We start from the raw sequence: 16,794 nt of genomic DNA on the forward strand, positions 1-16,794 counted from the left end.
ACCTAGGGTCGAATGACGGCCAGAAACCTTAGAACCGACGACTGCACCAGCGCCACCACCTAAGACGGTACTCATTAAGCCTCTTTCACTGGATTGACCTTGTTGCTGACCATTGTACTGACCTTGTTGCTGGCCATTGTACTGCCTGTTATCATTGTATTGGCCTTGCTGTTGCTGTTGTTGGCCGTTGTTGTTATAAGGCTGGTAAGTGGCCTGTTGGTTTTCTTGATAATATTCGTTAGCTGACATTGTTAATAAAACTTGATGCTGTTTCTGAAGACCTGTAAAATAAGCAATGAAACAAGCTTAACCGATGAACAAATGACAATCGACAGAAGACAATAAATAAATAAAAAAGTATCCGAACGAATTATTTATGTTACTTAAATATAAATTCAACAGTTGATCTAGAACTAAAAACTATAGAACTTCATACATAACTATTTCCTTGCCTCTCCCCCTCTACCATTTTACCTTACGTACAGACTACTTCTCTACTTCCCGCACAATTCTTGCCTTAGAACATCCACGATATCTGATTCCAGTTCATATGTCTTCAAACAAAACCATAGTTAACACAATTACGAAAACCTCTAAAACGTTTAATGACCGTTATATCACAAGTCTTGGCAGAGCCCTCGTCCACACTTCCCCTACAGAACATAACATAGTTCATCGCAGTATAACTGCGCAGCATGACTGTGCATTCCCTGTCAGTGTGCGGATGTCGATACAAAAGAACCTCAGTAGCAAGCGTGTGTATCGCGCTCACCCGGCCGTTTCTATCTCGTTTTAATTTCTCGAGACGGCATTCTGCGAGGAATGTCAGACATTGTCAAAACATTACAATAAAAAGAAATAAGATTAAATTAGTAGCTGCGGATGCTGTCTTGCTCTCCAGATCCCGGGCAATTTTTCGCATTGCTCTTACGTATTGGAATTTCGAAAACATTTCTGCGTCATCACTATGTAATGCAATGACATGTGAGGGGGGTGGGTGGGTGGGGGTGTGCTTCGTACGTGTTTCGGAAATTAATATGTAAAATAGTTGGTGAAGAGAATAAGTATTAATATTATGGGTCGCCAAGCCTCGATCCTTTTCCTTGATCTTTAATATTGGTTGATTCGAGGTACTTGAAACTGTGCGGGTGGTTACATTGACCAACTCTATATTTAGTGTTAAAAGAGAAACCGTTATCGATATTTGAAGTGAAGAGAACAAGGTTGTGATTTAAAAATAGACTTCCATGTTACATGAATGCTTAATAATTAGTCTTGTTATATGCTTTTTTCCTGTGTAATTTTTTTTTTATGTTTTGGTTATAATATGAGTTATGGGAATAAGTCAAAGGAACCATGGCAGTTGAGATGTATACAATACATTCATTTCAAAAACATGAAATAAAAAAATTTCGTTATGGTGCAATCTTTTAAAGAAGAATAAACTCTTACAAATAAATAAGTCGGTTTAGGGAATAAATTGACATTATAAATATTACAAAGACCTACATAAAATAGTCTTACTCTCTTGTTTTTGCTCTCATTCTTTCAATTCTAGCTTTCAATTGAGAGGTCACTTCTGCAGCACGTTTCCAACTTTCCTCATTGACAAAGGTATCGTTTACATTAGCGTTCGAATCTATTTTTAATAAATCTACACGATGTGGCAGATCTTCACTCGACGTACTGTCTTTCCTAGTGTGATTATTATGTTCGTGGTTTTCATTGATATGAGATCGTTCAGATGATAAAGTCGGTCTTGCTGACATGGTACGAGATGGTGCTTGACTGTGAGCCAACAACGAGGAACGTCTGTTAGTCGGCGTATTACCGTTCAACTCTGCCATATGAGACATTCTATCTTGTAGTTTATTTAGCTGTAGATCTTTCTGCCTTAATTGCAAGTTTTTATCGTGTAATGTTGTTTGAGAGTTTTTCAGTTGTTCTTTTAGAACTTCTATCTCATTCATTAATACATTATACTTATTTTGTACATTGTTCAATTGATCTATCAACTCATGTTTTTCCTTTAACCATACATGCTTTTCTTTTTTCAAATTCTCGACTTCAATCTCTAACTTGATCCTCTTTTCTTCGTTTTCAATCTGATTATCCTCCGTATTTGATCTTTTGTTATTAATACTAAATAGATTACTATTCATATTGTTCGGAATATTACCATTAAGATTATTGTTACTTAAATTACCATTTTTTAATGTTATATTTGGTAATGCTATAACTGGACTTTGAGTCATATGCAGAGGGGAATTAGCTTTATTAGATAGTTTTTTCAATGGAGAAGAGGGACCACGTTTTGATGGTAATAGTGAATTGCTGTTACTGTTGTTCATAGATGAAGACGTTGTCGTCCCTGTTTTCTCCCTACTTTCAGGAATATTTTCTAGGATATTAGGCAAAGTATTAATCAATTCGGTAATCTTCTTTTTTTTCATGCTGTCGAATTTTTCGTATGAATCTCTAATTTCATCATTGTTAGAAAATATTTTACTTATCAAAGCAAAAGCTTCAAACCCAGAAGCTCTGATCGTGGGTTGCGTATCATTCACAATTTTGATGACAATTGGTAAAATATCTGAATCTAAATAGGCAGATAAAATTCTTTCACTATCATTTCTAAAATAATGTTTTAAAATATGATTAAACAGGTTTGTTGTCTCGAATCGTATTTGAGGAATCTTATTTTTCATGAATTTTAATATTTCTTGAAGCATATCTTCGTTATTTAGGTTCATGCTTTTCGAACCATTTGAAATTGGGTTGTAATATTTTACCAATATATATAGTGTACTCCTAATAGCTTCAATTACGCTCGGTTTTTTCTCCTTAGTTCTTTCTAACAAAGGAACAAAACATATATTGACTAACGCCTTGTTGAAACCTGGTAATCTTAATTTCTCCAAAATAATACAGATTGATTGAGAAGCGATTGTCACAGCTTGAACATTTGCATCTTTATGAATGATACTGGATAAAATAGAGATTAGATTTGAATAATCTTGACCTGAATTTTTCAATTTTTTCACTTTAACCAATAAATTATCATGCAGTTCTTGCAAAACTTCAACTCTATCTTTCCATTTTACTGACGCTATTCTTTCGTTAAAATTTTCTGGCAATTTATCTAAGATTGTTTCTTCTTTTAATAAAGTGAATGGATCTACATCTACTTTATTTTTTGTAATATTATAATTATTGTTATTGCTATTCCCAAGCTTGGTATTTTTAGCGGAATTTAAAGTGGCATTAATGTCCATATTTGTATCACCATCATCATCTACTTGGAAATCTTGTTTAGCTACATTATTTTTGTAATCAGTATAAAAATAAATTATCTCATCATCTAAATTTGCACTAGAGTTTGAAATTGCTTTAAGCTCTTCACCGCTATTTAATTTATCGAATAACTTATCTAAATCTCTTTGTTGAATTGATTTCAATTTATCTAATAAAATATCTTGAATTAAGAGCTTATTTCTACCAATTTTATCGTATATTTGTAAAATCAGATCAATTGATTGAGATCTAATATTTTTATCAGCATTAGATGTGAAAGTCGGTAAGACCTCTAGAAGCTCTATTAAAAATGAATTTGGATTATTGAATATTTTATTCAGTTCAATATGATCAAATTTGAAATTATTAATTAAATTTGTTATAGTGATTAAAGAAGATAGAATGACTTTTGGTAATTTTTTAACTTTCAAAAAATTAATAATAGTAAATTCCATTATTTTTTCAATTGATATATCGAATGATGTGATTAATAAAATACATTTAATTGAATTTTTTTTGGTTAATAATCTTGACGAAGTGATACCTTTTTCGATTAACAATGGGATCCAATTTTCTATCAAACTCTCAATTGATATTAGTTTTTGGACATCTGCAGTATGACCCGTATAATACTTTTGCAATAAAGAAAGTAATGCACCAATAGCCTTCTCCAAAGCAATGACATTTGGGTCAGACAAATAAATTTGAAATAAAGAAACATCCTTCAAATAGATATTAAATTCTTTTATTTTTATATTTTTATTATCAAATTTTGAAGTTAATTCCTCATAACCTAATAACCTTGCTTTCCAAACTTTATTATCTAATTTCTGTTCTAGTGGTAGAGTAGAAAAATCTACCTCATCGTTGTTACTCATGGTTAGCACACGCTGTCTGACAATTTCCCTGTTTTATCACGTTTATTACTTTCTTTTCGTATTCCTTTTCCAAATAGAAAACGAACAAAAAAATTTAACTTAGTTCAAGTTTCGAAATAATATTGAATTTGAAGAGTTATGAACTGTTTCGATGTTACATCATATTATTTGAATTCAATATAATTATTATTATTGATCGTATGAATTGTTTATTTCTCCAGCGTGTAATAATAATATCATTTAAATTAATGAGTACAACTAGATCGCGAAATGAAGAAGAACAAAAACAAAAACAAAAACAAAAAAACAAACAAAACAAAACGGTTACCCGCTCAAACCTATTATTGTATCGACAAGGAAAAGATGATTGATGGGCGGTTAAAAAAACTACCCATGCATGTCACATGATATCAATATCAAAACATAAACAATTCCGTTTATGTTCCATCGACGGGATGCACGGTTAAACCAACGAATGCATAGACATGTTAAAACGCATCTTGTTAACATATCTGTATAAACAACCAAACATTCATTTAGGACAACATACTAACCTTCTCTAATTACTACTCTAACCTTTGAAAAAGGACCCAGTAATAAATTCTTGAACAGTTAACAACAAGAAAGTAATAAAGGAGATTAAAAACAGTTATGAAGTGTATATATCATATATATATATATATGTGTGTGTGTGATATATTATCAGCATTGGCGGTTAAAATGAAAATCATATACATTCATTGTAGAAAGATACTATTACTTTGAAAGCATAATAAGCACACAGACTCAAGTTGCATTAAATCTTTTATGCTGACAGAACTCACAGTTACCCTGTATCATTGTTTGTGTCACTAGTTAGCCGCCCTTATTTTTTAAAAGCATCATATACTCAGAACATACCCATAAGCAACAGAATTGCTAAATTTGATTGTGCTCACCTCACAACTACCATCGCCCCCAACACAGTGTTCGTGAAAAAGTACAGAATACAGACACCATGTGCGTATAAGTTGTCATTTTTTGAAAGATGAGCCATGCAATTACCCGAACACAAATGATTTTTTAGTACTCCAGTGGCCGTTGGGAAAAGAAGCAGCAGCAGCGGCAAGAATGTACTGCAGTGAGATGGACAAACAAGAAATTCAAAAGGGGAAATAATTCACTTGCGTCTGTTTCTGGGCAAAATTAATCAATAGCCCATCTCGATTACCATTCACTGCTTGGTAATATGATCTTACCACACAAACTCTCCTTTCTGCTCTTACTAATAACACTCAACATACATAACATATAACATCATTGGTCTAGAAGTGACTACGATAATTGAATAAACTAACCAAAAGGTCGGACCAGGTAAAGCTGCTTGCTACCTATCGATTCTTGTTGTTAGCGATTGTCACTGTACGATATTATTATTATTATTTCAACAATAAAATCATCTGGCAGTATGTAACACATTAGTTGGTAGCAGGCCAAAAAACATAACGTAGTGCAATGTAACCAACCAACATAGGGTACGAACTGCGCTGGTAAAGGTTTGATGAATGAACAGAACTTTATTACAGTATTTTAATCCTCTCTTTCTTTTCGTTCACTCTTCTCACCTTGAGGGATGGGGTGTTATGATCAAGGTATATAACATATAAAGTTTTGATTTCCTTGAAAACCATTAATTAAATTTCATCTTTCTGTATACCTTTCTCTCTAAATTTAGTGTGTGCGTGTTGTGTTTTAACGAATACGTATGGAAACTTATTTCGTTTCTCGAGGTGTAACTATACTATAGATTGTCGAAATAGAACAAAAAAAAACATACTGAATTATTGGAAATCATATTCATATTCATATAGGATTATTACTAATCCGCTCATAGTAAGTGCTGTGATAATTTTCGATTGTGGTTCTGGACAAATGTAAGTTATCATAGTGTATGTATGTATGTGCATGTAACTGCTATTTTCTTGCCCAATTTCTTGTTTCATTCTTTTTTTTTTCTTTCTGTCCACCATTGAAATATCATGAAAAAAATATGTATATAAAGGTCAATTCATTTTTACATTAGCCTAACATTCGATTCTCTTTAACACTTTCCGTTAATTAGCACCTGCAGGTACGTAAATAACAAACAAAAACAGACATACACATACACATATATTGAAAATGGTTGCCCAAATTGCCAATGCTCAAGAATTCGAACAAAAAGTCGCCAACGCTCCAGCTGGAAAATTAGTTGTCGTTGACTTCTTCGCCACCTGGTGTGGTCCATGTAAGATGATCTCCCCAATGGTGGACAAGTTCGCTGTTGAATACGATGCTGCTGAATACTACAAAGTCGATGTCGATGAAGTCGGTGACATTGCTCAAAAATACGATGTTACTGCTATGCCAACTTTCTTATACTTCAAAGACGGTAAGGAGATTGCCAGAGTTGTCGGTGCCAACCCAGCCGGTATCAAGCAAACTATTGCTTCCAACTTATAATTTTCCTCAATCATATAATATACATATATAACTTTTATGTCTTATGGTGAAAACCCAAGGAATGAAAACCCATTAAGATAGAAAATTATAATAAATAATGAAAAAATAAATAAATAATATTTACTGTCAATCATTTAAGAGTAATCGTTTGCTAGTCTAATTCTTGCATTGAACTTGAGCAAACTGTATTATTAATGCTATATATATATGCTCTAGTAATTAAGGGTATTTTCACTTTAGTTCCCATAATACGAATAATTTAGGGTACAATATCCATTAAATTGATTAATTAATTACAGATCATGCTTTTTCCCCTTAATAGTAGAACTTGCCTTAAAAAAGGGTAAGCAAATAATCATATGGTCACATGACTAGAATTCCCGTTCACATTGACTACAATGCTATTTTTACACCCATACACGCTAATGCAATTGGGCTTCCATTAATTTGAAATCTGCAATGAAGAGCAAATATACAGCAGATACAAGATACCATAGAAACAACTGGAGCCAGCTCCAGTTGTTTCTCTTGCCTTTCCTGCTGCTGTGATTCCTAATTACAGGATGCCCGAACTGAGCCAACACTCTTGGTGTTCCAGTACGTCCTTCTCAGCCTTAATAGACGCGTAACATGCGTAGCCGTACCCAAATCTAGAGCACGCCCTCGCCTATGCTCCGTAATCCCATAAGACAAAGAGCGATATTTATTACCGTTTGTTTGCGTAAGTGAATAAAAAAAATGCAGAGACAAATTCCGTACAAACTCGAAAAACAGGAATGAAAAGCGAAAAACACCAATCTGTAAGTCGGTTCCGCCTCCACCCTTCTCATTTCGTTCCTTCTCGTACGAATGTTGCGTCATACTTTTCGATATCCTCTTAACAGGTTCTTTCTAGAAAAGTTTCACACCTCTCCTAGTTAAGAAGATACTTTCGAAACTGATAATTGTAATATATTTTGAGCACATACATACATTTTCTAACATCGCATCAGTAATTAAGCATATCCGTTTAATAATGAATGAACTGTAATTGTTTTTGAGACAATTTATTCAGTTATAATTCTCTTTCAATAAAATAATAATAAGAATATTCGAATTTAACAATTACAATCTCCCTTCTACGTAGACGAACTTTATTCCAGTTTATTCACTGAAACAAAAAAACAATATAGTTATTAAATATCCTTTTAACCAGACACGACGATGTAATTATTAGTAGATGCTTATTTTCTGAAGCGTTTGTTTCTTTTATTGAAACTACTATGAGATCAAATTCCATTTAGAGGTTTTTTTTCATGATATTTTCTTAAAATCCAATTCTTTTGTATACATTGTTTTAACTAAGAAGTAAATTACCTGAACGCATATAGAGAATACGATAGTGGATAGAACCCAAAAAAAAAAGAGGAAAATATAAGCACATTTTTCATTAATTCTAGTAGTTTCACTACAGGATAATAGTAAGAATGGAATTAATGTAGGTCAATTGAAATTTTTTTCTTACTGCTGAAATGCTTGATAACAACATGCTCAACAGCACTGATTCTTCAATTTATTAAACATCAATTCTTCAAAGACTATTTGTTTCAGAAAAAAAAATTGTATATAAGTGACACTATATTTGTCAATTTTCTTGATATTCCAGAATTGCTTTAATTAGCCTTGTTCCATTTCATGTTCTTCTGTCCCTTTCTTTAATTTACTTTTTATTACTTCTTCTTAGCCTAAAAGAAACCATCCTTAAGATTTATACAAGATGTCTCAAATTACTTTAGGTAAATATTTATTCGAAAGATTAAAGCAAGTTCAATGTCAAACCATCTTTGGTTTACCAGGTGACTTCAACTTATCCTTATTAGATAAGATCTACGAAGTCCCAGGTATGAGATGGGCTGGTAACTGTAACGAATTAAACGCTGCTTACGCTGCTGACGGTTACGCCAGAATTAAGGGTATGGCTTGTTTAATCACCACTTTCGGTGTCGGTGAATTATCTGCCTTAAACGGTATTGCCGGTTCTTACGCTGAACACGTTGGTGTTTTACACGTTGTCGGTGTCCCATCTTTATCTGCTCAAGCCAAGCAATTATTATTACACCACACCTTAGGTAACGGTGACTTCACTGTTTTCCACAGAATGTCTGCTTGTATCTCTGAAACCACTTCTATGATCACTGACATTGCTTCTGCTCAAGCTGAAATTGACAGATGTATCAAGGCCACTTACATTTCCCAAAGAACTGTCTACTTAGGTCTACCAGCTAACATGGTTGACTTAATGGTCCCAGCTGATGTCTTAAACACTCCAATCGACTTATCTTTGAAACCAAATGATGTCGATGCTGAAACTGAAGTTTTAGGTGCTATCTTAGAATTAATCAAGGATGCCAAGAACCCAATCATCTTAGCTGATGCTTGTGCTTCTAGACACGATGTCAAGGCTGAAACCAAGGCTTTGATCGATGCTACTCAATTCCCATCTTTTGTCACCCCAATGGGTAAGGGTTCCATTGATGAACAACACCCAAGATTCGGTGGTGTTTACGTCGGTACTCTATCCAGACCAGAAGTTAAGAAGGCTGTTGAATCCGCTGACTTGATCTTATCTGTCGGTGCTCTATTATCCGATTTCAACACTGGTTCTTTCTCTTACTCTTACAACACCAAGAACATTGTTGAATTCCACTCTGACCACATCAAGATCAGAAAGGCTTCTTTCCCAGGTGTCCAAATGAAATTCGTTTTAGAAAAATTAGTTGCTCAAGTCGGTTCTGTCGTCAAGGGTTACAAGCCAGTTGCTATCCCAGCTCCAGTTCCAGCTAACCCAGCTACCCCAGCTGAAACTCCATTAAAGCAAGAATGGTTATGGAACCAAGTCGGTAAGTTCTTAAAGGAAGGTGATATCGTTTTGACCGAAACCGGTACCTCTGCTTTCGGTATTAACCAAACTCACTTCCCAACTAACACTTACGGTATTTCCCAAGTCTTATGGGGTTCTATTGGTTTCACCGGTGGTGCCACTCTAGGTGCTGCTTTCGCCGCTGAAGAAATCGACCCAAAGAAGAGAACTATTGTCTTCATTGGTGACGGTTCTTTACAATTAACCGTTCAAGAAATCTCCACCATGATCAGATGGAACTTGAAGCCATATATCTTCGTCTTAAACAACAACGGTTACACCATTGAAAAGTTGATTCACGGTCCAACCGCTCAATACAACGAAATCCAAAACTGGAAACACTTAGACATCTTACCAACCTTCGGTGCTAAGGACTACGAAACCATCAGAGTTGCTACCACCGGTGAATGGGACAAGTTAGCTTCTGACAAGGCTTTCAACGAAAACTCCAAGATCAGAATGATTGAAATTATGTTACCAGTCATGGATGCTCCATCTAACTTAATTGCTCAAGCTAAGTTAACTGCTGCTACTAACGCTAAACAATAAATAATTTGATTATATTTTATACAATCCTTTTATTTAGTTTAATTCATGAATTTATATATTTTAGAGATTCATTAGTCATAGTGTATTTATCTTTATAGGGCGCAACAGATTTAATAAACTTTGATTATTTTTAATTGTCTTTGAGAGAGCTGCATACAGTTTCAGAGAACGTTATTATCCATTTTTTTGAAAAGGATAATTAGGCTTATTTGAAAACTATACGCAATATTACATATTTCTGATCTGAAAGTAAAATTCTTATATCGCAATTGTCTTCTGACACTAAGAAAGAACAACTCATTAATTCAGTAACTATGAAATTACGTGAGCTTTCAGGAACTGAGAAGTTTTTCTTTTCAAGAAGTGTTTTGAATTTGCATACTTGTTTTTATGTAACTGTTAAATTGAATAAATTACCAACCGAAAATGAATTATGTTCCAGTTTGAGAAAAGTAATTGCAAAAAATAGGATATTAAGATGCAATATCAACAAAAATGGCGACTCTGCTTATATTAATGATATTATTGAAAATGATAATGAATTTACCGTTCAAGATGTGATCGAATACAGAGATTGGAATAAATTCGAAGAAGATGAACAAAATTCGGTGTTCCAAGAAATTAACTTTAAGTACGGTGAATTAAAACCTCTATGGAAATTAATCATTGCATCAAAGATAAATACCATTGTCTTAGCGATGGATCATACATTTTTTGATGGTAGTTCCGCTACCTTATTCTGGAAAGCCTTATTGCTAGAGTTATCATCGATTGATAGAGATCAACTTGAAGACACTGATGTAGTCTTCTCCAAAGCTAACATCGATGATAACTACATTACGGCTTTAGATATATCGAGCAATAACTTGTTAGATGACTGTCCTATTTCATTTGCTTCTAAAATAAAACGGTTTATTGCCTCTAAGATTTTCCAATATTTTCCCTACACTATAATTGCTCCAAATTCTGAGCTATTACAGTTTGATGATTATTCGTTCCCTTCAAGTATTTTTGAAGATGGTTGTGATAAACCTGCATCGTATAAGCTTAAAAATAATAGCAGAAGAGCAATAATTAATATTAAACCTGCTCAAATTTCAAATGTTTTGAAATACTGCAGAAGCAAAAACATTGCATTAACTTCGTACCTGTCAGCTCTAATATCTTATTATGTGAATATATATAAAGATAAGAGCGTCAATCATGGGTCCGCAATTAAAGTAGAAATCCCAATTAATTTAAGAGGAATCTTAAAGGAAAAGCTTGAAATGGACATTGCACCAGACTTTGGTTGCTACATATCATCCACAGATCTAGTAATTGACTCTCAACTGAATGGAAGTACTATTGACAAATTGGCATCCACATTCCAAAAACAAATATCTAACTCTGTGAAAGAGAATGTTGACGAAACGATTGAGAACATTAAAATCACTGAGGTTATTGATTCATTCAAATTTTTTGAATATAAAGTGACTCCAAAGCCAAGTGAAGACAAGATCTTTCCTGGTGCAACATTTGAAGTTACCAACTTAGGTAGAGTCTCATTTGAAACCAAGAATGATAATTTTTTTGTTGAAGATGCTTTATTTGGAGGTTCTCAAAGTTTAACCACTATCTTTACATGTTATGTTATCAGCACAGATTTTGGTGGTATGAATTTGGCTATCACATATAGTGATTCAATCAAGGATTTCATGGAACCAGTCATTGAGAAATGTAAAGCGGAATTATTAAGTTTATAGACGTTTATTTATCATGTTATATTTATTGATTTTGTACACAAATTCTTATTTTAATGAATTATAACTTCTAATCCTACATGAAGTTAAACACATCAAGAAAATAAAATAAATTCTTTGGTTAAACAGCAAAGGCTTCGGCATAGAAATGTAAACCACCGTCAGTTGCCCATCTATTTGTATTTTCAATTAAACTATTTGGACCAGCCGCTACGACCCAAACATTTGCCAAATCATCAACGTGTGAACTGTTTTCACTATTTGGATGACAGCAAAGATTGTGCTCTGATGGACCAATGCACTCCTTCTCTAAACACCAATTGTAATGAGAATTATTCAACACTGGTCTCCCAAAGGAAACCTTAATACCAGCTGGGATTCTAATTTTTCTCAAGATAGATCTTGTGACGTTCGAAGAAGCAACTGTATTTGCTTCAGTATCCTTATTAGGGGACACATTTGAATACGAATGGTTACTTGAATCAAAATCTTCATCAGTAGCATATGTACTATTTGGTGGCTCGATGACTGTCTGTTCTCTGAAGACATTTTCATTTGCCTTTTTCCTTTTAGCCAGTTTCTTTAAATCTTTAATTGATTTTTTACGTGAGAATGTTTCTGTAAAATCAATTTCATCATCTTTATCAGCTATTGCACCAAACGTTGTTTTAACATTTCCCGATAACAGTGGATCATTCTCACTTTCCGTTTCCACTAAATTACCATTAGCCATAGTTTCTGTATTTGGAGCTTTCTTATTTTCTTGCAATCTATTGTACTCTTCTACATAGTCAATGGAGTTTTTCCCACTCACGTAAACCTCCAAACCTTCGAAATTATTTTTGAAATGGTTTAATACTTGTAAATCTTGATAATCTCTTGTAACCCAAATCAACCTTGTGTGAACACCATTGAAATTCAAGATTCTTAATACAGGCAATGCAAATGAAATAGCAGTGCCCCCAACTACCATGAACACTCTTGTAGCGTTTATCTTATACCGCAAAGGTGAGCTTAGCAACGGTAAGGAGTTCACTTGGAAAGGCAAGGATGGCAACGCTTGTGACATAATGTTTAACGTGTTTGCATCTTGAATATTACTACTATACGTTAAATAAGTGTCGTTATTTCCGGTATTCGAGTTATTATCGAAATAGTTTATGATGGTAGCCCACAAATTATTTTCCCTTCTTTTTGATATGAAATCAATCATTGGTTCGAAACATCCTGTTATGTAGTAGGAACTATTTGTCTCTAATGGTAAAGTCCTACCGTTCCGTACAATCAGTTGAACTGCATCATCGTTTGGTAGGGATGCAATGGTGAATGGATGTTGAAAAGGGATAATGAAATTATTGACTAAATTTGCAAAAGGGTTTCTTCTAACCAGGTTCAGCCTTACGTGAGTAGCTGGTAGAATTGGTTTATTTGATAGATATTCTTTTGGGAACTCCAACAATGAAATGGTTGGCGAGATGCATGTGATTGTTATTTTTGTTTTCTTTGTGTGTGATAGACGGTAATAAACTTGGTAGAGCAGTATAACGACGCAAAAGCAAAAGTAGTACAATATGCTTGGTTTTGAATGCAGGTATAGCAGTACGATCGACGTCCAAGTGCAGACATAATGGATGCAATAAAACAATTTGAAATTCATTCGTCTGAATTTATTAACTGAAGTGATTCCAATCACGAAGAATGCAATGAAGGCGAGAATACCACAAATATTAGTGAATTTCCACAATTTTGACATCGTATTGCAGGAAGCAAACCACCACACATACAAACCACAATGCAAGAATGACTCGACGATTAAAATTCTCGAGATCCATTTATGGTACGGCAACAGAGATAAATATAGTAGATTCGGCAATGGAGAGGGTCTTAACGTGAGTATTAATATCGCAGGCAACAATGCAATTGAAATTCTACCTGATCTTTTTGCAATGTGGTTCAGCTCACCGTTTGTATTATAGAAAGTCGCAAACCCGACAAAACATGACCAGAACAGCGTGATGTGAACTGATTTATTGTGATAAAGCGTCAAATCATGCAACCAATTCAGATGCTGATACACAAAATGATGGTTAAAATTGTGATTCAACTTATAGAATTTTTTTGTCAATGCCAAACTGTGAAATAACGGCAAGAGGATACAAACAAACGTGAGAGACACCAGAAAAGTGGTTCTTGCAGCACACCGTATTTTAAGACAGTCTTGAGCATTGTAGAGAGAAGAATAAACATTATTCCAATTGAAGTCCCAGTGTCTATTGAACATTTGGACTCAGTGTTGTCATGTCTGATGCCGAGCGAAATACATGCATACATGCACCTACATAAATATACATATATCAAACACACATACACAGACATACGACACACACACACACACACACGTATATATATATATTTAAAACATCTCAGTATTTTATATCGATGAAAGCTACCTTACCTGCACCACCAGGGCAATAACCCTTTAAAAGATAAAAATCGATGAGTTAAGTTCCACAATTTAACGCATGCATCGTGCTGTTGTGCTATTATGGACGCTTTTACGAGGCAGGGCATGGTGGAGTGTCTTGGCAAGAAACTGTCTCGCATTGACGGTTTTGGGTGTAAAATGATTGAATGCACCTAAAAAGTCACATGACCCGACTGTCTCCCACGTCGGACGCACCGCTGTCACAGCAGCATGCCATGGCCCGGTGCATTGGAACGTTCTGTTACCCGCACGACGGTCCTTTCTGTTGTCGTGTGCGATGACAGACGCAACTTTTTCGAAATTTGGAGGCTTTGCGAAAACGTTGTGTTTTTTGGTGAGAAACAGCCGCAGTGAAGTGGTCATTTTGCCGTGTTCTCAGGTCACTGCCTTCGGTTTCCCACGAACAGACTGAAATTTACGACATGCAAGTTACAGACAGGGTGAGAGTAACTGGAAAAAAAATTATTCAGCTCATTGGTTTCTATCAATTACTATTCTGTCTGCTTCTGGTCGACTGCTGGTCTATATATCTAGATGTGTATATATAAGGAGGTGTTGGGGATGCTTGCCGTACTCGCTATACTCTCCCCTTACCCCAGTCCCCCAAGAGAAACGTAAAGTCGATATATTATACGAATAATAATAACCATGTCTTTACCAGCCACATTCGATTTAACTCCAGAAGATGCCCAATTGCTATTGGCCGCTAACGTCCACCTAGGTGCGAGAAACGTTCAGGTTCACCAAGAACCATACGTCTTCAACACCAGACCAGACGGTGTTAATGTTATCAACGTCGGCAAGACTTGGGAGAAGATTGTGTTGGCTGCAAGAATCATTGCTGCTATCCCAAACCCAGAAGACGTTGTCGCTATCTCTTCAAGAACTTACGGTCAAAGAGCCGTTTTGAAGTACGCCGCGCACACCGGTGCTACTCCAATTGCTGGTAGATTCACTCCCGGTTCCTTCACCAACTACATCACCAGATCTTTCAAGGAACCAAGATTGGTCATTGTCACCGACCCAAGATCGGACTTCCAAGCCATCAAGGAATCGTCTTACGTTAACATCCCAGTTATCGCCTTGACTGATTTGGACTCTCCATCCGAATTCGTCGATGTTGCTATCCCATGTAACAACAGAGGTAAGCACTCCATCGGTTTGATCTGGTACTTACTAGCCAGAGAAGTCTTGAGATTAAGAGGTGCTTTGGTTGACAGAACTCAACCATGGACCATCATGCCGGATTTATACTTCTACAGAAATCCAGAAGAAGTTGAACAACAAGCTACTGAAGAAGCCTCTGCTGTCGCTGAAGGTGAGGAAGCCGATGTCGCTGAAGAAGTTGCTGAAGATCAAGCCGAAGCTTCTGAATGGGCTGAAGAAACCACTGAAAATGCTAACTGGTAATCCACTGAAGAAAAGTCATTCATTTGATTGTTCTTCGAACTTTTTTTATCTATATATAAATATCAATCGTTAAGTAAATTTACTAGACACTAATATACATTTTCAACTCTTTTTTTTTGCAAACGAATAGAGGTTGTTTATCCACATGATTTATGCATCAATTGGCTCCATTCTTGTACAGTCGATCTTTATAATTCAAACCTGTATTTTACGCATAGGGATACTATAAATGTTTCTTCTAATTATAAAGCGGAGCACTTTCCGATACTGAAATTGAACATATATTATATAAATTACATGTAAGAATACAATAATTAAATTTGAGTAGTACTACTTCTGTATTAAATGACAGTTTGCATACACTTGACGTATTGTTACAACGAGATCTGTTTGTGAGGAATTGTTACTAACGAAGTTGTAAAGCTACTATCGTGCAAATACATATAAACACACGTATACCAGCACCGTTCATGTCAGTCTCTAGAGGAAAACTACAAAAGGTAGCTGAATTGTCTGCAAAGATATTTGATCAAGTGTATAATCCGACTAATGTCAGAACAGGCAATAAAATACTGTCAAAAAGACTGAAGGGTCCTTCGATCAAACAGTATTATGGGAATCCAGACGTATTAAAGTTTAAGCATATGAAAACATTATATCCTGATATGAAGTTTACAGATCCTGATGAAGAATATAGACTCTCGATGGTCGAATTGAGGAAACGTCGTGGTAAAGGTACCCCTGCTAAGGCAAAGGCACCTTCTGACAAGAAAAAGAAGAAATGAGTGTTAGAGAAATACGAAATGCAACCTCAGTGGCTTTAATAGTATGTATACTCTGAGCTTGATCATGTTGTAGGTTTCACGTATGTTATCCCATGTAAATAAATATATAAACTGTAACTTAGATATAACTATAAACAGTTACAAATGATTAAATCAGTTTGATTGGCAAAAGATATTCACAATTTTATATTTTTTTAGGCACTCTTTTTAGATTCCTCAACAAAGTCAATATACTGTCTCGTTGTATTAAAAAGCTGATTCAGAGATCATT

The 16,794-nt window shown here is 34.9% G+C and overlaps 7 protein-coding genes across 7 annotated transcripts; 5 read left to right on the forward strand and 2 right to left on the reverse strand.

The window, feature by feature from the left end:
* Positions 1-1,520: 1,520 nt before the first annotated feature.
* STU2 (Stu2p) lies at positions 1,521-4,172 on the reverse strand (the record flags this gene model as incomplete). Its single annotated transcript, XM_003686687.1, has 1 exon — positions 1,521-4,172. One exon carries the CDS (start codon positions 4,170-4,172, stop codon positions 1,521-1,523), a length of 2,652 nt encoding a protein of 883 aa, XP_003686735.1.
* A 2,160-nt stretch (positions 4,173-6,332) lies between these two features.
* On the forward strand, positions 6,333-6,653 carry TRX1 (thioredoxin TRX1; the record flags this gene model as incomplete). The annotated part of the gene is made up of 1 exon (XM_003686688.1): positions 6,333-6,653. The coding sequence occupies one exon, from the start codon at positions 6,333-6,335 to the stop codon at positions 6,651-6,653; it is 321 nt and encodes a 106-aa protein (XP_003686736.1).
* Positions 6,654-8,409: 1,756 nt separating this feature from the next.
* On the forward strand, positions 8,410-10,101 carry TPHA0H00950 (alpha-keto acid decarboxylase family protein; the record flags this gene model as incomplete). The annotated part of the gene is made up of 1 exon (XM_003686689.1): positions 8,410-10,101. The coding sequence occupies one exon, from the start codon at positions 8,410-8,412 to the stop codon at positions 10,099-10,101; it is 1,692 nt and encodes a 563-aa protein (XP_003686737.1).
* Positions 10,102-10,415: 314 nt separating this feature from the next.
* SLI1 (N-acetyltransferase) lies at positions 10,416-11,846 on the forward strand (the record flags this gene model as incomplete). Its single annotated transcript, XM_003686690.1, has 1 exon — positions 10,416-11,846. The coding sequence occupies one exon, from the start codon at positions 10,416-10,418 to the stop codon at positions 11,844-11,846; it is 1,431 nt and encodes a 476-aa protein (XP_003686738.1).
* A 118-nt stretch (positions 11,847-11,964) lies between these two features.
* On the reverse strand, positions 11,965-14,124 carry FRE8 (putative ferric-chelate reductase; the record flags this gene model as incomplete). Its single annotated transcript, XM_003686691.1, has 1 exon — positions 11,965-14,124. The coding sequence occupies one exon, from the start codon at positions 14,122-14,124 to the stop codon at positions 11,965-11,967; it is 2,160 nt and encodes a 719-aa protein (XP_003686739.1).
* Positions 14,125-14,976: 852 nt separating this feature from the next.
* Positions 14,977-15,738, forward strand: TPHA0H00980 (40S ribosomal protein uS2; the record flags this gene model as incomplete). The annotated part of the gene is made up of 1 exon (XM_003686692.1): positions 14,977-15,738. One exon carries the CDS (start codon positions 14,977-14,979, stop codon positions 15,736-15,738), a length of 762 nt encoding a protein of 253 aa, XP_003686740.1.
* Positions 15,739-16,208: 470 nt separating this feature from the next.
* Positions 16,209-16,523, forward strand: RSM27 (mitochondrial 37S ribosomal protein mS33; the record flags this gene model as incomplete). The annotated part of the gene is made up of 1 exon (XM_003686693.1): positions 16,209-16,523. The coding sequence occupies one exon, from the start codon at positions 16,209-16,211 to the stop codon at positions 16,521-16,523; it is 315 nt and encodes a 104-aa protein (XP_003686741.1).
* Between the last annotated feature and the right edge of the window lie 271 nt (positions 16,524-16,794).

This window comes from Tetrapisispora phaffii, chromosome 8 (genome assembly GCF_000236905.1).
Source record: "Tetrapisispora phaffii CBS 4417 chromosome 8, complete genome".
Classification (NCBI taxonomy): domain Eukaryota; kingdom Fungi; phylum Ascomycota; class Saccharomycetes; order Saccharomycetales; family Saccharomycetaceae; genus Tetrapisispora; species Tetrapisispora phaffii.